The sequence below is a fragment of the Eriocheir sinensis genome, chromosome 35 (genome assembly GCF_024679095.1).
Source record: "Eriocheir sinensis breed Jianghai 21 chromosome 35, ASM2467909v1, whole genome shotgun sequence".
Taxonomy (NCBI): Eukaryota; Metazoa; Arthropoda; class Malacostraca; order Decapoda; family Varunidae; genus Eriocheir; species Eriocheir sinensis.
This window is the reverse complement of record NC_066543.1, coordinates 3,365,813-3,391,012: the sequence shown is the minus strand read 5'-3', so window position 1 is coordinate 3,391,012 and position 25,200 is coordinate 3,365,813. Positions and strand designations below refer to the sequence as shown.

General features: G+C 46.2%; 1 protein-coding gene across 1 annotated transcript in view; it reads right to left on the bottom strand.

The window, feature by feature from the left end:
• Positions 1–1,929: 1,929 nt before the first annotated feature.
• The window catches only part of LOC127007542 (nephrin-like), a gene marked incomplete at its 5' end in the record, with an annotated part of 36,103 nt that continues 12,832 nt past the window's right edge, over positions 1,930–25,200 (bottom strand). The window contains 8 exons of the mRNA XM_050878712.1: positions 1,930–2,695; positions 4,181–4,416; positions 6,490–7,314; positions 8,130–8,292; positions 8,507–8,637; positions 16,038–16,182; positions 18,076–18,227; positions 22,995–23,198. Coding sequence (XP_050734669.1) covers positions 2,228–2,695; positions 4,181–4,416; positions 6,490–7,314; positions 8,130–8,292; positions 8,507–8,637; positions 16,038–16,182; positions 18,076–18,227; positions 22,995–23,198 — 2,324 coding nt within the window. The remainder of the gene's footprint in view (positions 2,696–4,180; positions 4,417–6,489; positions 7,315–8,129; positions 8,293–8,506; positions 8,638–16,037; positions 16,183–18,075; positions 18,228–22,994; positions 23,199–25,200) is intronic.

Below are 25,200 nucleotides of genomic sequence, written 5' to 3'. Positions count from 1 at the left end.
CTCGATAGCGGTGGCGAATCACAGGTGTTACGCAACCCTCGCTCCCACTCTCATTAGGCCCCTTCTTGTAGGTCTCAGAGGATCCGAGCCGCGTTAGTCTTTCTTGAGCCTTCACAGAGGAGCAGATTCAAGGTTGTTACGCTTGTTAAGGCTCTTTTTTCCCGGCCATTGTTGTGTTCCTCTCTTTAAAATCTTTTCACTAGCTTTTCACTCAGTTTGGTGGATGTTATTTTTATCAGCGAGTGGGCTTTGTATTGGCTCTTTTGTATCTTGTATGTGGAGGGCTAAAGACTAGTGATTGGGGTAAGTTTTGGAAGTGGCGTCTCCTGCTTCTTGCACTGCGTAGCGTTGTCATTTCTTTTCAACGATAAAAAATGTTCTCCTCGCTCCCTTTGGTTATTGGAGTTTGTCTGAGATCATAAGAGTTAAATTCACCTTTTAATCAGGAGCTGTTATTTACCCTTATCCTTTAAACACCGTTGAATCACTTTTCTTCATCTTCATTCATACATTTATTCATTTCGTCATCTTAGCACCTCTGATTCCTCCTGGATTTGTGGCTACCAATGTTCTCATCCAATCATATCCACTTCCCTTCTCGGCTCTTATTTATTATCTCTTCTCCTCACTCCCAAACAATTTTTCAACCAAATATATCACATCCGTCTCCATTCTTCATCCTTCGATTTATTTATTTCGACCTTATTTTGTTCAGATTCCCATCCCATCAGGTTCCCATTCTTCCTATTCACTCTTAATCCCGTCCTCCAACTCCCCATCGCATCTTCATTCCATCCTATCCCCGTCCCTGAATTCTCCGTGCCAACTTTTCGCCTTGGTTCCAGCTCGCCACCTCCAATCATTGTCCCATCCCAGGAAGGGTAGAGAAAAGGGAGCAGCCATATACATAGAGATTCAGTTTTATCGAAAATGACCTCGTGGTACAAACTGGGTTGTTGTCTTCATACCACCAGCGTTGGGCAATAACAGATAAGAGGTACACGCAGTCAACATATCACTTATTTTTGTTTTTGTTTTCCCACACAAGGAAAATATTTTAACAGCGATCAACAGTCCATCCACGGACACTGCGTTACAGATTGTATATATCTTTAGTATTATATAAATCACATGTGCTTAACAATAGATAAAAGAATTGGCTTAGGAAATAAATGTCTTTTAATGAAGCTAAAAATTCCATTTCAAGAAAAGAAAAGGTAAAATGTTCACAGTTTTTTCTCTGTACATCCTCCGTCTGCTTGTTACGTCTCGCAAGGCTTCGTTTACAGTTTATTGAAGCTTCGGAGACTGCTTTATCTCGACTTCAGTGGGACCATTCACTTCACGGCGGTCGTTTCTCCTTATTTATTTCATCATAGCTTGAGCACGTTTTCTCCGCCTCCACTTACTTATCGTTCCCTCGACTCCCTTTCTTCACGCTCTTACGAGGAGCTTTCGCGCCGCTCCCTCTCGGCACCTTTCTCCTCCTCTTCTCCTCCTCATCTTCTCGTTCGGCGACTCACTCAGTTCGGCAACTCACTCATCCCTTAACCATCACAGTGCAGCGGATATCATTTCCATTAATTTCCTTTCACACATCCACTTAAAAACAAAAAGTATATATATTTTTTGACATTGAGCATATATAAAAGTATGTACACATTTTTTTTTTTCTGACTACATAACAAGTTCTCTAGTCAACTTTTTCCACACATCATTTTGCCTATGACTGAAGTAGACACCTTCGTTTATGGCTCGTCTGTCTGTTCGGAAGTCTTACGTCATTTATACAGTTCTCGATACTCGTAATCGTCCTGGAGGCAGCGCTGAAAGGAGTGGGGGGGAGGGGGCAAGAACAGTGAGCGACGGAGGAGCTGTATGGAAGGGAGGAACTGGGCATGGGAAAGCTCTTTTTTGAGACTTCCAGTGTGTGTGTGTGTGTGTGTGTGTGTGTGTGTGTGTGTGTGTGTGTGTGTGTGTGTGTGTGTGTGTCACTTCCCACGCTTGTCCCCACAATAGCCACCCGAACACGCATCCACCCACGCTCCCACGAACACGCCACAACATTCACCACTCCGCTACCGTCCAGGCCTCAATCACGGCTCAAGTTCTCGCTGCCGCCGACACACACACAAGGGACCCTCACGGTCACACTTAGGGCGAGGCGGAGGACTAACTCACTGGCTCAGTACTCAGGGGGCGGACTATACGCCTCCGCCGGACAGGGTCACACTTCACTCTCCTTAGGGTTTTTCATGAGGGGGGTGTCGGGGGTGACCTGCTCCTCCTCCTCAGGCAGGACGGGGGGAGTGAGGACGTGGCCGCCGAACCCGTGGGGGGGAGGCGCGTGCGTGTACGTCACTCTGCTGAGGTCAGCCATCACGGACACGGGCGGAGGGGGACACAAGGCAGTGGGCCCTGACATAGTGCTGACGCCCACGCCGGGACACACGCTTCCACTCAGCACCCCCGCCACGCTGCCGCCCAGGTTGCCGCCCATCAGGCCGCTGGCGGGGCACTCCATGAGGGCGCCGCTGCCGCTGACAGGCACGCAGGGCATGGTGGGGGGCAGGCCGGGCATGGCGTGGTCGATCTGGGCGTATATGGTGGGGTCAGGCTTGCGGCGGGGCAGCGTGCCGGGGGGGTAGGGCATGCCGTGAGGGAAGGCTAGCTCGGCGTACATCAGCTCCCCTTCCTGCAAGTGTGATAAAGTAATAGTAGTAGTGGTGATAGGTCTAGTAGTAGTAGGAGTGGCAATAACTGTACTATTTATAATGGTAGCCAAGGTGTACCTCAGAAAATCTCGCGGGCATTGGAATGCATGGTAGGAAGAAAACAATGAGGAGAGGAAGAGAAGAGGAAAAGGAAGAGGAGGACGAAGAAGAGTGAGAATAAACGGAGGAGTAAGAGGAAGAGGAGGAGGAGGAAACGAACGGCATTGGAGCGGAGGAGGAGGAAGCCGCGGCAAGATTACCTAATGGAACTTCTGAGGGCGAGGCGCGGGGCGGCGCGTTTGGTGGCCCCCGAAGGTTGGCCTCCCGCATCCCTTGGTTCGGGTGACAATAATGAATATCGGTCTCTCTCTCTCTCTCTCTCTCTCTCTCTCTCTCTCTCTCTCTCTCTCTCTCTCTCTCTCTCTCTCTCTCTCTCTCTCTCTCTCTCTCTCTCTCTCTCTCTCTCTCTCTCTCTCTCTCTCTCTCTCTCTCTCTCTCTCTCTCTCTCTCTCTCTCTCTCTCTCTCTCTCTCTCTCTCTCTCTCTCTCTCTCTCTCTCTCTCTCTCTCTCTCTCTCTCTCTCTCTCTCTCTCTCTCTCTCTCTCTCTCTCTTGTTCTCTCCTCTCTCTTTCTCTTCAGTGAGAGAAGTCTAAAAAAATGATGTTATTACTGGGTATTACCAAAGTGCATGTAATTTCGAGTAATTGGTATACACACATTTCTCTCTCTCTCTCTCTCTCTCTCTCTCTCTCTCTCTCTCTCTTATCGGCTCGACATTAATTAAGACAGCCCAATATTGGCCTTGCGCGGAGCGGGGTCTCAGGAGCGGCGCCCTGGGACCAGCTCACCTCAGTCCTCCTCCCAGATTCTCGCACAATAACATAACCGCGAATATTTTCCATGGCAGACGCGTAATATATTAAAAGCATATCCTCCTTTCTTCCTGAGGCAGGTTGGACGGACTTGCCTTGGCATGAGGGGAGGGTGGGGTGGATTTATGGAAGAGGAGGGACATATAAGGGATGGGGGGGGGAGGGGGGGAGATGGATAGACGGCTAGCTCTCCGTCGTATTATTTTTATATAAGTGAATCCCCCTTACACCCCCCCCTTCCCCCATCGTCACCCCTATTTTCTTCCCCTCGTGATAAAACCGAGAGAAAAGGAGGGTGAAAGGATAACGGAAGCCCAAGGAGGAAGAATTTAGGGAAAGGATGGAAGACTGACTGACATGCTGGCTGACTGACTGAGTGGCTGGTTGGTTAACTGACTGGCAAACTGACAAGCTAGCTGATTTGCATGACTGTCTGGCTTACTGACTAACAGGCACTGACTGAATGACTGATCAGCTAGCTGGCCAGTAGGTTAACAAATCCAGTTTCAATTAAGAAAAAAATATGCCTTGTGACTTTCACCGTTTGATTAATGAAATGACTTACTGACTGGTGACTTAGCTTACAAGTGATTACCTGCGGGTTGGGAACGTTCATTCCCCGGGGGGCGCGGGGGTAGGTGCCGTACATGACGTTGGTGGGGTAGGGGACGGAGGCGCAGATGTGGACGCTGCCGAAGCCCCCCTCCTCCGGTGTGGTGGGGGGTTTGAGGTCCCCCTCCCCCACGCAGCCCACGCCCAGACCCTCCACTGCGCCGTCCCCGCCTCCACCTCCACCGCCGCCGCCACCGCCGCTGCCTGTGGGGGAGGAAGCTGAAGGTTACTGTGATGGAAGGGAAGTACAGCTGCGGGAAGCAATGTCGACACACGCTCCTTGCCAAGTATTGTTTAACGATTTAGATTTGTCAGAAGAGGCGAGTAAAACGTGTAGCAAATGCTGCATGCTGCGATGATGGAAGGAAAGTAGGGTTGCGTTCTACGGAAAATTATATCGATACGCTTTTCATGTATTTTGAAGAAGTTAGAATAGTCGAGTAAAAACAATTAATTCCTTGTCGGAGAAAATATGTACTTGAAATTCGGAATTAAAGTACCGTTGCGAGGCTATATAAGAGCACACCCCTAAACGTGTGTTTTGAAAAGGCTGAAAAAGTCCAATAACCAAGAAAAGCTTTATCGGAGTTACATAACTTATGAAATTCCAAAGGTTAGGAGGAAGGAGGTAGAGCACAGCTGCGGGAATAAACGCCCGCTCCCAGTCAGGTCGGTCGTGTTACATTATATATTACCTTGGAACTATGGCAAGCTAGGGGCGGGGCTCAGCGAATTATTGAAGAGTGGAGTGAGCACGCCCCCTACAGGCGTTAGCCTTCTTCGATTATTGCCAAGTCGTTGAGTTGCTATCGAGTCAAAGTTAGAAAAAATATGGCCAGCCGGTCGAATATTTTTAAGCAATTCTAGAATACGAACCAATTTCGGTGCTACAAGTTGGAACTGAGGCACTGCTTCACCTGCCACGGGTGACGCCACGAGGGAGGATCGTGCCCAACACCACTTCGAACTGAGGCTTGGGGAGCAATAATTACTCATATTTCTCCATTTTTCATGTTCTTATTTTTGTTCTTCTTGTCATTGTCTTTATTTTTTGTATTGTGCATTCGTTTACTTATGTGTGGGGTCTTTCTCTCCCGTTTAAAACGTTGGTAATAATAAGTTCGCCAATAACAAGTTTACACGTAACGTTACAAAAATGTGCACCGAATATACAGCCAAATATTATAATGCACACATGAGTCGAGAGAGAGAGAGTGTGTGTGTGTGTGTGTGTGTGTGTGTGTGTGTGTGTGTGTGTGTGCATTGCCTCTAGTATTGCCTTGGTATTCGTTTGGCCTGTGTTTGGTTTGTAATAAATGCATTAGTAATCTCTTTCCGCCAGGAGTTTCCAAGAGGATGGACTAACACTATTTTTATGTTTACTTTTTTATTTTCACACTCCACTCAGGTTGATTTACGTTGAGCTCTAGTGCTTACTCTCATTGTGTCGTAATATACATCCCTGGCTCGAATTTCTATTGGTCCAGTGCGAAGTCGCAATACGAGTTAGTCACAGGTATACACATTTTCCTGCGTGAATAATGTCCTTGTGTTAAGTAAACGAAGTGCCTTGCGAAGGATATTTCATTATTGTTGCATATTCAATCAAGCTAAGTGAACACCTTCCACCAAGTGACACACTACATTATACTTGTGGAGGCAAGCAAGCGTGATAAATGTTTTCTGAGTGTGAGGTTTTCAGTTTTCCTGATAAAAAGACCTAATAATGTTGGATAGCAAAACTCATGCAAGGAGTGTGTGTGCTTCTCGTTCGTCACCTCTCACCATTATTCAGTTTTTATTTTTACGTTTTTTATTGATGCAAAGCTCGAAGGGGTAGGTGAAGCATTAAAAGTGGGTACAGGGGAGGGTGGGAAGCTGTGTGATGAGTGTGTGTGGATGTGTGGTCGGCGGATAGATAGATGTGGGTAGCTTTGTAAAGTGTGGTGGCCAGGTGGAAAGTTGCAGGTGGGTAAAATTTGTGAAGTGTGGGTGGGTGGGTGGATGCAGGTGGGTAGGTAGTGTCGTCAAGAGTGCGGTGGGCAGGTGGAAAATTGCAGGTGGGTAGCTTTGTGAAGTGTGGTGGGAGGGTGGATGGATTCAGGTGGGTAGCGTTGCCAAGTGTGCGTGGGAGGTTAGATAGGTGGAGGTGGATTGCGTTAAGTGTGATGGCGGGTGGGCAGGTGCAAGTGGGCAGTGTTGTGGAGCGTGCTAGGGGGGTGGAAGGGTGGGCGTCTAAATGGTGCTTACTAGTAGAGGCTCCACACGCTCAAGACACTTCGTAAGACTCACCGTTGGAAGGGATAAGGTCAGGGTTCTTGTCGTCCAGGTCCCTCGTGTCCGCCAGCGACGTTTGGATGTGCAGGGTGATGTTCTTGTTCCTCGGCCGATTCTTTCTCTTGAGACTCACCACCACCACTGCCACTATCGCCACCAGCACTAGCGAGCCCACCACGCCCACCACCACAGCCAGGATGGGCGTGATGGGCACCAGTTCTTCGGGGGGCGGGCGGACCTGGGCAGTACGCTTCTCGGCCACGTCCTTGAGCGTGTAGCCCTGCATCTGCTTCTTCTCGCTCATGCCCTTCTCGTTGGCGGCGTACACATAGAGGAGGTACGAGGCGCCGGACTCCAGGCCTCGCAGGGAGAAATCTGGGATGGAATTCTCTGAGATGTTGAGGAGGAGCCGCATCGTTTCCGCCTCGTACGCCTCGATGATGAATTTTTGCAGCAGGCCGCCATCATAGCCAGGCTGACACTTGACCCGCAGCGCCTCCGTCGTCTGGTTGATGAGGCTGCAGTTGTCCGGCGGGTCAGGCGGCCCCGCCGGCACCACTTTATACACACACGGCTTGCGTTGCCTCCCCAGGTGGTTCTCGCCCCAGCACAGCAGCGTCCCGTAGTCCAGTTCAGTTCGCGCCACGTAGGACAGGGACGACTGGAGGCCCTGCGTGGCCACGTGACTCTCGGCGATGTCCACCACGTCGCCGCTGCTGTTGAACCGCCAGTAGAAGTGGACGACGGGCGGCACGGCGTCCAGGCGGCACGTGACGCTGACCTCCTCGTGCCGAGCCGCCCCATACACGTGCACCTGCCCCGCGGCGCACACCGGGGCGTCTGGCGGGGGAAAAAAGAGATGTCAGTTTTGGCCGCGGGAGGAGCTGAGTAACAGGCGGCAAACACACAATAATACGGGGCGTGTCGGTGGCCGGCGGGGGTCAAGTGCTGGGTGTGTGCCGGCCACTGGAATGACGACAGTGATAAAATTACTGTTCAGACCCAATCGTTCCGCAGCGCCCGTGTGGCCTCCACTGCTGCAGCCTGGACATTGTTATGGCGCCGTGGCTTATTGACGAGGCTTGGGCGTGACCTGCACGCCGGTCTGATGGATTTATGGCTGAGCCGTGAATGGCAGAGTAATAATTTCAATGGACACTAATTTTGTTGACTCCCACAATGCACTTGCCGGTAATGAAGTTAAATTGCACACTACTCCTCTCTAGCTGGGAGTGAGGGGGGTTAGGAGAGCACGGGCAGGGCAGGGCCGGGCGCTGATATGTTTTCAGATTGAAGTGAACTTTACACAAACATGAGGACAATATAATATATCCACCTTATTATGAACATGGAACTCTGTGGCGCCTTTTCGACCGGCAAGTCATTCCTCATCCCGCCATTTCAATCATCTTCCACTGCCTGCTTCCATCCCTTCCTTCCCGGCACTCTCTCCTTCCTCAGGTGACTTACCGCCCGGGAAGAGGCTACTGTGTCACAGCGACTTTACGGTGAGGTGGATTGATAGATATATATTTTGTCCACAACTGTATATTTGTGACCTGCCGTGCGGAAAGGACTGAAATTGATGAGATGAACAGACTTTACGGCAAGACAGATACATTTTCATACGCCGCTTCTCGTTTGTTGGTACTTACACTGCACTCTGAGGTTGACCGCGTTGCTTTGGCCGTCTCCCTCGATGTTGGAGGCGACGCAGGTGTAGAGGCCCGTCTGGTGCCGCTTGACCCGCTGGATGACAAGCGACTGGTTGCTGACGATGACCCCCGCCGAGACGTTGTGTTGCACCTGCACGCCCTGCTGACGGGAGAGGGTCGAGGGGGGTGGGGGTTAGTGTGTGGTTTTGGCTCTTTTACTCAATGATCTGTTTGTTCGTATTTGTAGCGACTGGTTTTGTTTGTTTTATGTTTGGTTTTATCAAGTGTGCTGTTGGCAATGGTGTTACTACTACTACTACTACTACTACTACTACTACTACTACTACTGCTCCTACTATTTCTCTCTCTGTACTTACGTTATGGTGCCAGACGACCTTGTAGACCCACGGATGAGCTCGCACGTTACACTCGAAGTACACGTCATCGCCCTCCTTAATCTCGTCCGGGCTCAGGTTACTCCCAAGGGCGAGCTGGACCTTGGGCGTGTCTGAGGGCGAGGTGGAGAAGGTGGAGGTGAATGAGGGGGGAGGGGGGGAAAAGAAAAGAAAGATAGAAGAGAAAGTGTTAAGAGAAGGTTCATTGATCCGAAAAGAGCAAACTAGAGATTAATGTAGTTAGTGCAAATAAGACTGAGAATTGCAAATGGATGTTAGATAGATTTGTTAAGACTTCGAAGGCAGACTAACTAATTTGCCCTTCAGTGCGGTCCGGTGTCGGTTAATTAATGTATTGTGCCTTGTTATGCCCTTGTGTGTCCAGTGTATTGCCCGCGGGAATGTGTACTGGACTGGTATATTCAGGTATGTGGTTTGTCATGCTTGTGGTTTTGGATGGAAGAGGAAGTGCGTTCGTATTTGTGTGTGTGTGTGTGTGTGTGTGTGTGTGTGTGGGTGTGTGTGTGTGTGTGTGGGTGTAAAATTTATAGCTGGTTAATACAATAATTGCTACTCACACCGGTCGACGATAATCTCTTAATGCGTGTAATACAATAACCGTGTGTGTGTGTGTGTGTGTGTGTGTGTGTGTGTGTACGCTTTCTCCTCTATGGGAACGCCGCGATATTGCAGAGGCGAAGGATATACACACACCCTATAATAATTCATAAGCTTTGCACTCTCCTGGGTTACCTAACACGGCGCAGTATGAAAGCGAGAGACGTGGGACGAAGAGGCAAAGGTTGTTTACTCGTACAGGGCGGGAGAAATGCCGTTATGAATATGTAGGAGGAGCGGGAACGTCTCCACAAGGCCCTCTATTGGCGTGTGCGGTGCAGATTTTTCCCTTCCTCGATGAAGATGTAGATTAGATTTAAGGGGATAAGGGAGACAAGGACGAGTAGGGAAAATGAAGGGTTGGTTGTGTGTGTGTGAAGAGGGACCTGGCCGTAAAGTCTTCATTCCTTTTCTACCACTAAGGACGATGACGAGGAGGAGATAGGGAGACGAGAATGAGGAGGTTACTGTGGGAGTATGTCGTGAAGGGGAGGTGAGGAAAAGCTATTGAAGCCTGGCGTCGTTTCACCATTCTAGCTTTCCTTATAGCTGAACTAGATCAAGGAGAATGGTAAAGGGATGGGGCATATAAGGTGGAAAGATAAATGGGAGTTTGCTTCGCGAGGGGTAGTGGCAGCAAGTAGCAATTCTTGTCATTTTTACCGTTTTCATTTTCCTTTCCCGTCAAAACGTAACAATGGATGAGAAGTATAAGGAGTAGCAGGAGACTTGGAGTTTGAGGGAGTTAGATGAAAGCCTCTGAAGTTTATGGTGAAGATACTCGTACGTGATCGTAAATAACAGACTAATGGATGCAAGGAGTCATATTACGACCAGTGGAGTAAGAAGAAGAAAAATGAGGAGGAGGAGGAGGAGGAGGAGGAGGAGGAGGAGTTAGACTATCAAGAAAACGAACCAAAGAAAAGTTACACAAAAGAGCAGAACCAGAGAGTCATATAAAGAGGAAGAAGAGGAGGAGGATGTAGCAATAGTAGTTCTGGAAGAGTTAGTGGATGAGGAGGAGGGGCAATAGAGGCAGTGAGCAGAGGCAGCAGCAGCAGTAACAGCAGTAGAAGGGGGAGGAGGAGGTAGAGGAGAAGGCTAGATGACGTGGTAACTGCGGCCTGTCGTGTCAAAACCATCTAATATAATCCCACAAGAGTCACATAGGGGAAGGGGGGGAGGGGGTAAGGAGTCTCGAATGGGCCACTTTGGGTGAATAATTACCGGCGGAGCGAACTCATCACGCGTGTATGGAGTGTGTCTGTGTGTGGCTTTATGGCTGTTGCGGGGAGCTTATTATGAGTGATGGGACGCTAAGCTGTCTCTATCTTCCTTCCCCTCCCCCGCGTCTCCTTAACCCTGGCCCATAAACTTCCTTGTAGCCTTGCAGAGAGAAGCTGGTGTGGTCATTCATATAGTACCTTTTGTTTGTATGTGTGTGGTGAGGGGGGAAAGATGAGTGAGGTTATTGCAGGAAGGAGATGAAAAGGAAGGAGAGGGAGAACAAGAAAGAGGAGAAGAAGGAGGACGAGAAGGAATGCTATCAAGATACGAAGAAGGCAAATGAAAGAAGAAGGATACAAAGGAAGGGAAGTGAAAAACAAAAGAAAGGAATGACTGTTTACTGCATGGAGGCATACTGACGATGAATGCAAGGAGAGGGAAGGATAAAGAAGATTACATTACCTATCTTTTTCTCCTTTCCTTTCCCTCTTTTCTCCCTCTTAACCTTTACCCATAAACCTCCTTCCAGCCTTGTATAGAGTTATTAATGTAGTACCTGTTATGTTTGTGGGGATGGGGGTGGGTGTGCTTATTGAATGTGTTTTGCGTTAAGATGTCTTTTCCCCCTTTCGTCTCCCTCTTTCCTCCCTCTTAACCTTGGCCAATAAACCTCCTTCCCGCCTCGTAGAGAGTAGCTGGTCTGGCCATTCAAGTAGTACCTGTTTTTTGTGGGGGTGGGTGTGCTTATTGAATGTGTTTTGGGTTAAGATGTCTTTTCCCCCTTTCGTCTCCCTCTTTCCTCCCTCTTGACCTTGGCCCATAAACCTCCTTCCAACCTTGTATGGTGAAGCTTGTCTGGTCATTCGTGTGGTACCTATTTTTCTATGAGGGTGAGTGAGGTTATTGAATGGTATGTAACCCTAAGCTGGTGTAGTCCCCATTCTTCACCCCTGCTCCTCAGCCTTCCTTATTCGCCTTGTATAGTGAAGTTTGGTGATTCGTATACTTTATCACTTTCGAGAGGAAGGAGGCTACGAAATCTCTTAAGGGACGTTTGGCTTTCGGCGTGATTTATGTTTTACTGTAAAGGAGGCAGCTCAAGGCCGAAAAAAGATACTTAAAAAAGGCTAGACGCAAACTTTTCTTACTGAAGGTTACGTAAGGAGGTAAAAGGGGCCACTTAGAAGTTAACTCAAATAAGATGATCCATATTCCCCTGCCATTACTGCCTCCCCTCACACCTCCTGCGTCAATAATTAGAACAAAATCCCCCCACTTCCGCAACAACCTTCATTTCCAGCGGCCTTTGGTATCCACGCCCCATATAGACGAGGAATGAAAGCAAGGTGCGAGGAGGAGAGTTGAAAATGGAGGCGATGGAAGGGGAGCTGCAGGAAGGAAGGACAAAGGGCGGGAGTGATGGCAAGGCGCGAAAATAAAATAAAAGGGGAAAAGATGAAAAAGGAAAGAGAGGGAGAACAAGAAAGAGGAGAAGAAGGAGGACGAGAAGGAATACTATTAAGATACGAAGAAGGCAAATGAAAGAAGAAACATGGAAACATGGAAACATGGACTAGCAGGCAGCAGAAAGCCTGTTGGCTCATTACTAGGCTGCCTGCGTTCAGTGATTTAATCAATCCGTTTGCCACAGGAGTGGCTTGCAGGGAAGGATTAAAGCACTTGTGCACCTACTCTTGGGAACGTTCAGTTCACTCCCGTTGCAGCAAAGTGGCGATCAATGCGTTTCTTGAAGGAGTTGATGGTCTCTGCGCTAACCACTTCTGCAGGAAGGCTGTTCCAGTGGCGAACAACTCTATTCGAGAAATAACTCCTGCCGATGTCGGTTTTGCATCGCTTTGCTTGAATTGTTTTTCCGTTGCTTCTTGTTCTCAGGTTAGTTTGTAGCGTGAAGAGTTTGGAGTGATCAACGTTGCTGAGCTTGTTCAGGTACTTAAAGACTTGTATCATGTCTCCCCGCAGTCGTCTCTTTTCCAACGTGAAGAGGTTGAGTCGCTCAAGTCGTTCTTCATAGGGTTTCGTCATCAGTGATGGTATCATCTTCGTGGCGCGGCGCTGTACTCTCTCAAGTAATTCAATGTCTTTCCTGTAATTAGGAGACCAGAATTGCACGGCGTATTCCAGGTGGGGCCTTACCAGCGAATTATACAAGGATAACATAACTCCCGGCGTCTTGTATTCGAAGTTCCTCGATATGAACCCAAGCATTGTATTGGCTTTCTTACAGGCGGACTTGCAGTGTTTTGTTTGTTTCAAGTCACTGCTGATGGTGACCCCGAGGTCTCTTTCCTCTTGCACAACATGTAGTGGTTCGCCACCCATGTGGTATATGTGGTTGCTGTTTCTGGATCCGATATGCATTACTTTACATTTGGTAGTGTTGAAGGACATCTGCCATTTTTCTGACCAACAAGTGATCTGGTCCAGGTCTCTCTGGATAATTTCGCAGTCTGCCGTCGTGAGGGCCTTCCCACCCACCTTTGTGTCGTCGGCAAATTTTGAAAGATTGGATTTTAATCCTAGTTCTAGGTCGTTGATATATATGATGAAAAGTATGGGTCCCAGCATTGACCCCTGTGGCACGCCACTTGTGACCGGGAGCCACTCGGAGGCCTGTCCGTTGAGTACAACTCGTTGTTTTCTTTCAGTGAGCCAGTCTTTGATTCACGCTGTCAGATCGTCGCCTAATCCCGCCGACTTAAGTTTCTTGAGGAGTCTTTCATGTGGCACTTTGTCAAAGGCTTTCTGAAAGTCTAGATATATAACATCACTGGGGATATGATTATCCCAGTTTTCATAGATACCTTGGAAGAAGTCCAATAAATTGGTTAAGCATGAGCGCTTGTTCCTGAAACCGTGCTGAGCATCGGAAATGATGTTGTTGTCTTCAAGGAACCTAACGAGTTTGTCTCTGATGATGCAAGGAGAGGGAAGGATAAAGAAGGATTACATTACCGGAAAAGGAGAGGGTAAAGGAAAAAAAAACAAGGCGGGCTTTTTTTTACACCTTTTTTGTTACCCTTGAGCTGTTTCTTTAGCTGTAAAAAAAAAAACAAGGCAAGAGGAGAAGTAAAAAAAAAAAAAACTATATCATACCATCCCAAACCGAAAAAGGAAGGAACAAACAAGGTGCAATGAAGACAGTAAAATGGGAAGAAGAGGGAGAAGGAGATAAAGGGAAACGAAAGAATAGGGAGATGGGACGTTGCTATAGGGGGGAAAACATATAACCCCCCCCCCCTCTTCCTTACTCAGCAAAAGGAAAATCAAGGTGAAAGGAAGACAATAGAAAGGGAAGAGGAGGGAGATGAAGATGAAGGGAAAGGAAGGGGTAAGCTGGAGGGACGCCGCTAGAGGATAACATAAACATTCCATCTTCCCCATTGTCATCGAAGGGGAAAATGAATGAGAATAGAGTGTGAGGAGGAGTCTAAGGAAAGGTTTCAGGAGGCAAGTGTAACAATGGGAATAAAGAGTAAGGGGCAGGAAGGAAAGTATTAGGGGCAAGATGATGAGGCGCTGGTGTGGTATGACTTAAAACCATTCGACCTTTCCCCTATAGTCATAAAGGAGAAAAATGAAACAATGGGAGTAAAGGGGATGGGCCATAGGGAAAGTAAGGGGCAAGCTGATGGGGCGTTGGTGTGGGATAACTTCTAACCATTCAACTTTTCCTTTAGCCATTGCAGAGGAAAACTGAATGAAAGTCAGGAGGGCGTGAGGAGTTAAATGGAAGTAAAAGGGAAGTAAGGGGAGAGAAGGATGGGGGCAACGGGGGGGAGGGGAGGGGAGGAAAGGGGTAACTTCTAACCATACAACCTTTCCTTTAGCCATTGCAGAGGAAAAATGAATGAAAGTCAGGAGGGCGTGAGGAGTTAAATGGGAGTGAAGGGAAGTAAGGGGAAAGAAGGATGGGGGCAGCGGGGGGAAGGGAAGGGGAGGGAAGGGGTGACTATGATGGGCCTGCCTCACACCGCCCCATCATAGTGCAGAGTTTACGGGTCCGAGAGATAAGCACCACATAAACACACCCCATTACTGCTTCCATAAAACTAAACCACCATCACCGCCGCGCCGCCAGCCCAGTCCAAGCCCGCGGAGGTTAGGAAATGAGCGGGGGGTGGGTGGGGGGGGGGGGTTATGCGGCAATTGCTGTTGACTGGTGAAGAGGAAAGGAGATGGTGGTGAAGGAGAAGGAGGAGGAGGAGGAGGAGGGAGTTGTTGGTGGTGGTGGAGTTGAGGGAGGATGGGTTCAGATGGGTAGTAGTGGGTGGTGATGGTAGGCAGTGGTGAAGGTGGTGGTGATGGTGGTGGCTTGGTGCGGTTAGTTGTGGTTGTGAGCATGTGTCTGTGTAGGATGAAGAGGCTGTGGTGATGGTGGTGGTGGCTGTGGTGGTGGTTGTGGTGGTGGTGGTGGTGGTGGCTGTGGTGGTTGTGGTGGTGGTGGTGGTGGCTGTTGCGGTTGTAATAGTTACCCTGAAAACCACTAATGACATTCTCTTATGTTTCTTTCCTTGTGTGTGTGTGTGTGTGTGTGTATGTGTGTGTGTTGCTGGGCTGGCAGATAAGTTTGTGCTGCTCGTTATTGTTTTATATTTTTTCAGGTTGTCGTAATTAACACTGGTCTTTAGTGGCATGTAGGAGTGTGTGTGTGTGTGTGTGTCTGTCTGTCTGTCTGTGTGTGTGTGTGTGTGTGTGTGTGTGTGTGTGTGTGTGTGTGTCTGTGTGTGTGTGTGTGTGTGTGTGGTGACGCGCGGGAGTCTTTAAATTCGACCTACGTTTTGTGGGTGTCAAATTTTTAACATTATGCGTCTCCATGGCAAAAACAGTACTCATCTGCTGGCACACACACACACACACACACACACACACACACGCAGTTTTTGTCTCGCGTTATCGGGGTTTACGGTTATTGCCGCCAAAATTGAGTGTCCTTCGCTATCTGTTCCGGTTATCGTGACTATTAATGGCAAACTTCGCAGAAAACGCCTCTCCTTCTCCTTCTCCTCCACCTTCTCTTCCTCCTCCACCTCCTTCGCCTCCGCTGCCGCCTCCGCCACCACCTCCATCGCACCGCCTCCGCCTCTGCTCCTGTAACTTTTATTATTCCTCAGGACACTATAACACCGCGTCCAGAAGTACCCCGAGGAGCAGAGTGTAAAGTCTATTTTTTTTTAGAATACATTTTTCTTCACTAGAGCTCGATGTTTTAAAGAGAGAGAAAAAATATCTTGAGTACGTATAAAATCATTGTTCGCTGTAAGGGTAGAAATTGTCTACTTTATTTTTGATTTGGACTAAAAAGCATCTGGTTGAGTATTATTACTATTTTGCTTTCACGTTTTTTTGTGTGTGAATATTTGGTTGAAAAAAATTGGTGCGACCCCACCCACACAAACACCCACATCATCCCATACACTAATCTCTCCCCCTATAATTACATACACACACACACACACACACACACACACACACACACACACACACACACACACACACACACACACACACACACACACACACACACACACACACACACACACACACACACACACACACACACACACACACACACACACACACACACGTTCCCCTTCCCCTTAACCCCCATGCACACACACACATCAAAACACGCACAGTAAACACTCACAGTATACTTCGAGGCGCCACTGGTCCTGAAGGGGCGTGTGGTGAATGACGGGGGACTCCGACAAACACTTGAGGTACTTCCCGCCGTCACTGTCCTTGGGCACCAGCGACAGGGTACTCAGGGTCACGTTCCCGGAGCTGGCCGTCTGTGAGTGAAGGGGGGAGAGCCAGGGAGTGAGTCAGGATGAAGGAGAGAGTGTGCGAGAGAAAAAAATAGACATTGATTTTTATACATAGACGCAGACAGATAAAGACACAGACAAATATAGAGGTCAGGGAGTGAGTCAGGATGAAGGAGAGTGTGTTGGAGAGAAAAAAAAAAGACATTGATTTTTATACATAGACGCAGACGGATAAAGACATACAGACATATATATAGAGGCCAGGGAGTGAGTCAGGACGAAGGAGAGAGTGTGAGAGAAAAAAAATAGACATTGATTTTTATACATAGACGCAGACGGATAAAGACAAACAGACAGACATACAGAGGCCACAAAAGTCCTAGTCTGTAAAAGTATTTGTACCGGTAAAGGTTTCCGGAGAATATTAAAGTCCCCGAGGTAGATATGTTCAGGAGTTTAAGTGATGAAGAGAACTCGACTTTTCGCCGTAAATAAGTTACCGTGTACCCTGAGGAATAATTCTGGTTCGTAAATAAGACCAAAAATGAAAATGTATATACGATCTGTGTGTGTGTGTGTGTGGGTGGGTGGGTGGGGGGGTGATTGCCGTATTGGTGTTACGTAATAGTTTGTGTGAACGTGAAAGGGATGAAAGGATAATTAAATTTATTCAAGAGAAGATGGATTAACAATTTTTTGCGGGGTCCTGACGAGTTCCTCTTTTTGTGTTCCTTTACAGTATTTCTTCGGCTCTTTCTCCTCCACCGGTCTATCTCTCTTTCATCTCCGCAATATTTTTATTTAAGAAACACCCCAATCAGGCCGCCTTATCCCTTAGCAACTTTTCTTTTTACTCATATTCTTCCTCCTGGCTTCACTCGCTCATCCTTTCTCTCTCTTTCTCGCTATCTCACTCTCTCACTCTCTTTCTCACTCTCTCACTCTCTTTCGGTCTCTCTTTCTCTCGTCGCCACTCTCACTCCCTTCCTCTTCGGTCCAATCAGTCTCCCTTTCACTTTCATCATTTTCTTTCCTTCCATCCAATCTCCCTTCCCTTCAATCTTTTCACCCATGACTCCCTCTCCGTCTCCTCCTCCTTCCCCCTTCCTTCTCCCCTGTCATGTCTCCTCGTGTGTCCTTATCCTTCCCTCGATCCTTCTCCCCTCTCCCTGCTCCTCGTTTTACTCTCCTTTGCTGCCTTTCTTTTTGGCTTCGTTTCTTTCCTTTTTTTTCCTTCCTTCCTCTTGTCGTGTCGTACCTTTTCCCTCCACTCTTTCCTTGCCTTGTCCTCCTTTGGTCCCCCCTCTCCTTCTTTTTCTTTGTCTGTCTCTCTTTTTCGTGTTTTTTTTCTCTATCTCTCTCTCTCTCTCTCTCTCTCTCTCTCTCTCTCTCTCTCTCTCTCTCTCTCTCTCTCTCTCTCTCTCTCTCTCTCTCGTCCCGCTCCCTCGCCCTATAATACTCGATTCCCATTCTCTACTTCCTTTTGTCGTTTCTTTTCTCTTTTACTCCTTCCCTGTCCTTCCTTTAGTTGTCTCCTTCCTTTATATCTCTCTCTCTCTCTCTCTCTCTCTCTCTCTCTCTCTCTCTCTCTCTCTCTCTCTCTCTCTCTCTCTCTCTCTCTCTCTCTCTCTCTCTCTCTCTCTCTCTCTCTCTCTCTCTCACACACACACACACACACACACACACACATACCACACACCTTGAATCATCCTTTTTACCACTGTTTATATATATTTTTATTATTATCTGTTATCTACATTGAGGAAGTAATTCTGCCAGAGATATTTACATTGCCTTTGTAGTTGATTCCATTGTCATTTCAAATCTTAAGTCTAAAGGTAGAGCTAAAGTTAGAGGAATGTGTTATACGTAGTTATGCATCTATCCACCTTATGATAGAGAGCCCTGTATACTCACTGAGGTCGAGGCGTTGGTGAGCTGGATACCATCGAGCCACCAACTGAGGGAGGCCGGCGGTCGTGCCCCGATGCTCTGACACACCAGCTCGTACTCCCGGCCGGCGGAGAGCGGCTCGCGGGACCCCAGCACGCTGACAGAGAGTGGCATGACTGTGGAAGGGAGGAAAGATAGGTTAAGTTAGGTCATGTGTGGAGAGTTAGGTTAGGTTAGGTGGGAGGAGAGTTAGGTTATGTCAGGTTAGGTTAGGGAAGGATAGACGAAAGTTATGTTAAGTTAGGGGTAAGGAGAGTTAGGTTAATTTATGTTAGGCTTGGAGAGAGAGGAGTTAGGTAAGGTTTTGTCAGGTTAGGTTAGAAGAGAGTTAATTTAGGTTAGTTAGATTAGAACTTTGGTTATGATAGTACATTTGGCAGTGCGTTTCAATATGTTAGTAATGTATTCCTTTTTTCGAATACAACAGGGAATAGATTAGTTTGAAAATGAGATTGTAGGGAAATATTGTTTGTGGCTTCTTAGCATCACGCAAATAACGAGAGAATGACTGATTACAGTGTCGGATGCTGATATTCGTGTGTGTATGTGTTTTTGTACGTATTTGTGAGTATGGGGGAGGATTTGTTACATAAAACCTTCTTAAAATCTTCCTTTCCTCTATTTTATCTTCTTCTTCTTCTTCTTCTTCTTCTTTTTCTTCTTCTTCTTCTTCTTCTTCTTCTTCTTCTTCTTCTTCTTCTTCTTCTTCTTCTTCTTCTTCTTCTTCTTCTTCTTCTTCTTCTTCTTCTTCTTCTTCTTCTTCTTCTTCTTCTTCTTCTTCTTCTTCTTCTTCTTCTTCTTCTACTTCTTCCTTCTCGTCCTCTTCCTCCTCCTCCGTCCGTTCATCAAGGCAATCATGAACGCCAGCCTAAAAATATGACCGTCTGCTCCATAACCACAACACGGCTCAAGTGGCCTCATCTCCCCTCTCTGGGCTCCTCTTGTCCTTGTTTTCTCTCTTCTTTAGCTTCTGCTCTTTCTGCTTCATTGTTGTGCTATTTTTTTCTTTCTTATTGTATGTTATAAATGTTTTTCCTCTACTTCTATTTTTTCTTTTTCTTCTTCTTCTTCTTCTTCATCATCTTCTTCTTCTTCTTCTTCTTCTTCTTCTTCTTCTTCATCCTGAGCTTTTGTACTTTTGTGTTTAAGATTAATTTCCTGTTTAATTACTAAATTTGTTCTCCTTTAATTATTTTCCCTCTTCCTTCTTTTCTTCTTCTTCTTCTTACTCCTCCTCCTCCTCCTTCATTTCGTCCTTCTCTTTCTCGTCTTCCTTCGCTTCCTCCCCCTCCTCCTCCTCCTCCTCCTCCTCCTCTTCCGCCACAGCCGCCGCCACCGCCTTGCCGATCCGTGTTGATGAAAACTGTCTTGTTCGCGGAAGCACTGACTTGATGAGGGTTTGTCGGGACGAAAGTTGACGAAAAATTGAACGAAAATACTTGTACGTGTTTCCCTCAGACGCATCCCTCTATGCGCCGCTTCCTCTTCCTGCTTCTGCTTTTATTACTCCTCCTCTTCCTGCCTCTCTTTTTCTGCACCATCTCTTCTTCCTGCTTCTCTTCTTCCTACTCTTCCTCTTCCTGCTTCTGCTATTATTGCTCCTCCTCTTCCTGCCTCCCCTTTTCTGCACCATGTCTTCTTCCTGCTTCTCCTCTTCCTACTCTTCCTCTTCCTGCTTCTCCTCTTCCTACTCCTCCTCTTCCTGCTTCTCCTCTTTCTTCTTCCCCTTCCTGCTTCTCTTCTTCCTCCTCCTCCTCTTCCTGCTTCTCCTTTTCTGCACTGCTTCCTCTTCCTGCTTCTCCTCTTCCTACTCCTCCTTTTCTTTCCTCTCTTCCTTCTATCCCATTCTTCTGCTTCTTATGTATTTGTTCATCTTTTCCTTCCATTTCTCGATTTGCTGATCTGTTTCTTTGCTTTCTTTATTTCTCCCATTCTTTTATTTCTCGCTATCCCATTCCTCTTCCTTCCTGATCTGTGTTTTCTTTTCTGTTTTCTCATTATCCATAATTTTTACGTCTCCTCAAAATAATATAACTTTTTCTCCACCTGCCTCGTTCCCTCCACCTCCCCCTCCTCCTCCTCCACTGTGAAGACATAAGTAGCCATTAGGAGCCCGACTAAGAAAGATGAGAGTAGTAATGGTCTCTCCTCTGAGCCTGAGACGAGTTGCTGAGACGCTCTGAGGGAAGGGATGTAGCGGGTGGCCGATGCTGATGATGGCGATGATCTCAAGCTTGCAATGATGCTTACGGGTAAAGGCTTGGAGGTATAAGGTGATGAATGTCGAATGTACACACGCACACACATACATACACATAAACACAAAGACATACAGACAGACAAACAGGCAGACTAATCGTTTAACATATACGGGTAAGTGCTGTTGTGTACTGATGTCATTTATTTTATGGATATGTTGTTTTCTTCTCATTGCTATTCTCTGGTGTGTGTGTTTTGATTAGGATGTAAGAATGGGTGACCGGGGATGACAGAACGCACATTGTTCCACCGGTCTTTCATCTCTGGGTTTGACAAATGTTGGGAGACTGTGCCATTGTTATATAGTGAAGAATAAAGGTTTAAAGGAAAGGAAACAATGACGGTAAATGAGAGAATATGAAGATTTAAAGATGTATTATAGTGTTATCTTTTTATTTCTTATTGTTTATTATTTTTTGCTTGTTATGTTCTGTCAGAGAAGTTGCTGCTGCCTAGTTGTTGAATGGATTTGCTTGAGGCAGTAAAATATGTATTGCCCTTTTTCATTGATTAGAGTTTGAATGTTAATGAAAGGAAGTGAGATAAAGCAAGTATTAGAAGATTAAGGAGAGACCAAAGAGGGAGGGAGTGAAGAAGAGGAGCGAAGTGAAGGTGAGGCAAGGAAGAAAAAATGAGGTTAATCAGAGGAGAGGGAAGAAAAGAAGAAAAAAAATGGAAAGAGGGGCCAAACTGGCGTGAAGTAGTGAGGTAAGGAGAAGGGGAAAGAGAAAGTTGATCAAAGGAGCGGAGGAGTGAATGGGGGCGGTCAGGAAGCAGCAAGGAGGGAAGGCAGGAAGGGAGGAAAGAGTGGATGAAAGAGGAAGACCTACGGGGCAAGGAGAGGAGAATAAGAGAACGAAAATTAATTAAGGATAAAAGAGAAGAAGTGAAGAAGGGAAGGGACATATTAAAGAAGAAAGCATAACGACTGAAGGAAAGTAAAGAACGAAAGGGGAAGATTAAATGAAAGAAAAACATATTCCTCGACCCCATTTAGAAACATAATGACGGAAATAAAGAAATAAAGACGAAAACACGAAGACAAAAGGGGTGTAAAGAACGAGGGAAGGGAATAAATGAGAAAGAAGGAAGGAAAGTAAAGAACGAAGGGGAAGACTAAATGAAAAAAAAACATATTCCTCAAGCCCATTTAGAAACGTAATGACGGAAAGAGAGAATTAAAGACGAAAACACGAAGACAAAAGTGATGTAAAGAACGAGGAAAGGGGTTAATGAGAAAGAAGGAAGGAAATTAACGAACGAAGGAAATATATGAAGAAAAAAAAAACTCCTCAACCCCATTTAGGAACATAATGACGGAGAGAAAGAATTAAAGACAGAAACACGAAGACAAAAGGGATATAAAGAACGAGGGAAAGGAATAAAATTAATGAGAAAGAAAGACATGCTCCACTACGCCATTTAGCACAATAAGAGCGGGAAATAGAAGCGGGGGCGATGTTCAATGAGCCCACCCATTTTGGAAACTAGAAGCGACTCGGTGTGATGGTGTGGTATTATCGCAGGGAAGGCCGCGCCATTCACCTGCTGGGCCTCGGAATGAACGTGGGTGTAAGGCTGGAAGAGTCATTGCTTTAACACTTTGAAGAGAATGGGATAGTATAGCTTTAAAGGGTTCAAGTGAGTGTATGAATGTTCTTTTGTTTTACGTGTTAGTGAAGTGATATGAATGACAGGAGGAGGAAACAGAAGAAGAGGAAGAGAAAGTGTAAAAAGTAGGATAAAGTGCAAAAGTAACAATTTTAGGAGGAGGAAAAACAGGAGATTGAAGAGAAAAAAGAAAGAGAGGGAGAGTAGGTATAGGAATATGATCAAGTGAAGGAGCAAAAGTATAATAGGACGTAGAGGAGGGAAAGGGTGAATTTGAAGATGAATGGGAGGAAGAGGATTAAAGCTTGGAAATAGTTTAAAGATACAGAAGGGAATATGCAAATTATGAACAGCTTTTGGTGGGTGTGTTCGTCTTGTTTTCCGTGTGTGTGTGTGTGTGTGTGTGTGTGTGTGTGTGTGTGTGTGTGTGTGTGTGTGTGTGTTTGTGTGCGTGTGTGTGTGTGTGTGTGTGTGTGTGTGTGTGTGTGTGTGTGTGTGTGTGTGTGAGAGAGAGAGAGAGAGAGAGAGAGAGAGAGAGAGAGAGAGAGAGAGAGAGAGAGAGAGAGAGAGAGAGAGAGAGAAGGGGGGAGATAAATCAATTAGGCAAAGCTTCACGGATTATACAAATTAGGTGGGAGTGTGTATTTGAGGTCACCGGGTCCTTTAGGCGCGCGCACACACACACACACACACGCACACGCACACGCAGTAGACACATGCAACACCCAATACACACTTGACCATTCATCCTCAATAGATTTCTTTTTATAATTAACTTATAGCATCAGCAACGCAACGCCTTAAACTCCAAACCCACAACAATTTAAAACACAACCCCAGAAAAATACACCTCTCCGATTTTGACCGTTATTCATCTACTTCATCCACTATTTGCATTAGCAGAGGCAGCGAATTTTTTGTTTGTTTCCTGTTATATTTCTTACCCTTCAGTTGCCTCCTATCCTCTCCAAATAAAAAAATAAAGTCGACGGAACCCAACCCTCGGTACTCACAGTTCATCTCGATGCTGATGATGCTCTTGACGGGGAGGCTGCTGTTGGAGTTTGTCGCTTCGCACACCAGAGCCGCCTGCAGGTGGCTCCGGGTCAGGTGGTTGATGGTGAGGGTGTTGGTCACTATCTGGGGCCGCTTCCTCTCGCTCGTGTCGTCTATCAGCTTCCCGTTCATCCACCACGTTACCCGCGGCGTCGGTTTGCCTGTGGAGAGGAGAGGAAAGGTGGATATAAGAGGTGGAGAAAGTTTGTGAATAGCTCATGTGTAGAGGAATCTTGAGCAGGAAGGGTGGGCAGAGGGTGAACGCACGGCAAGGAAAAAAAGGTGCAGGGGAAATGAAGGACAGATAAATGAGGAAAAAAAAAAATAGAGGGGCGATCACAGAGATAATACTAGTGAATGAATGATGATTGAGGGTACATAGCAAAAGAACAACTGAAAAAAAATATATATATATGTGAGAGAGGTAAAAGGAAAAACATAAGAGAGATGATGACAGAGATAACGTTGGTATGGGAGAGAGAGAGAGGAAAGAAGAGGAAAAAAGTGGAGAATGGAGGCATGAGTGAGGAATACGTAGTAAATGGAGAGACATAGTTTTTTTAGGGGAGAAAGAGAGGAGAGAGAGAATGAGGAATAAACACAAAAATAATGATGGTATGGGAGGGAGATATTAGAAAAACAGGAGGAATGATGCATGAGTGAGGGATATGTTGTAACTAGTGCAATAGAGTTTTGGTAGAAAGAGAAGGGAAAGATAGAGGGATGATCATAGAGGTAATTCAGAAAAGGGAGTGTGTGTTTGGGGTAGGTGGGGGGGAGAGGTAAGATGGAGGAAAGGAGGCACGATCGAGGGATATGTGGTAAATCGTGAGGTATATTTTTTGGGAGAGAGAGGGGAGAAAGGTAGAGTGATGATCAGGGAGGTAATTCAGGTGGCGGTGACGTGGGAGAGGGAGCGGTTAGATGAAAAGGTTAGGGGTGAGGAAGATAAACACTCGCCATCATTTTCTCTTTTCCTTTATGGGGGGTATTTGTTTTCCTTGTGTTTTCCTTTTTCCATGCCCTTCAGTATTATTTACATGCAACGAGTATTCAGTTGTTACTTGATGGAATTTGAAGTAACTGATATATTTTGATAACATAGCAGGTAACGGCACTATGGGATTCAAGCGGCCAGGAACAAGTGTAGAGATTTTCATTACCTTTCCCCTTCTCGCTCCTCCAAAACAAAACAGCCTTGTAGAATTCAAAGAGCTGATGTATTCATTGTTTTATGTCATCCAGTTTTGCAATACGTTGTAAATGGAGAGATATAGTTTTTGGGGAGAGAAAGAGGGGAGAGAGAATGAGGAATCAACACAAAAATAATGTTGGTATGGGAGGAAGATATTGGAAAAAAAGGAGGAATGGAGGCATGAGTGAGCGACATATTGTAAATAGTGAAATATAGTTTTGGTAGAAAGAGAAGGGAAAGGTAAAGGGATGATCAGAGAGGTAATCTAGCTTCACCCTCTCTGAATTTCATATTGCTCATGGACTAGCATCGAAAAAGGGAGCGACCCCAATACACTGGTGATAATAAAAAAAAATAATATGTTGACAGCAACCAGCAATATAATATAGTCTTTCCAAGGGTTCACCAATCACCCGCAGCTTAAGTTGGAGGGAGGCGTGACTTTGTGGACTGGACACTGATTTACTGTTGTCGTGGGAGGGGGAGGGGGGGGGGCTTTGTTATGATATTGTAAATGGAGTATAGTTGTTTTTGTATTAAACAAGATTGCATTTTGTTATTGTTGTTTTGAAAAGAAACTGTATGTAAACAAACTATGATTTAAGCGATCGAGAATACTCGTAGATTTATCGTTAAACTTTTCTCTATTTACTTTAACAACAAGAAACAAATAGTCTTGTGCGTATGACCAAAATACTGGAACTACACACATTATTCTTTTGGCATCCACTTTTATCGATCTTGGTAGGAACAACGTGCTGTAGGCTATCTTTTTTTTTTATATATCGTCACCCTCATAAAATAATTGCCCAAGTCATTTTTCAGCGATTTCCAGGTTTTTGTCCACATCAATTTTTCAACATGTGACGCCAATTTCTGTACAGTGGACTTCGTTATTTAGGGTTTGAGTGTTCTAGAATTGACCTTTTCATTTGTCTAAATCTTAAGCCAAATGAGATAATGGCAGT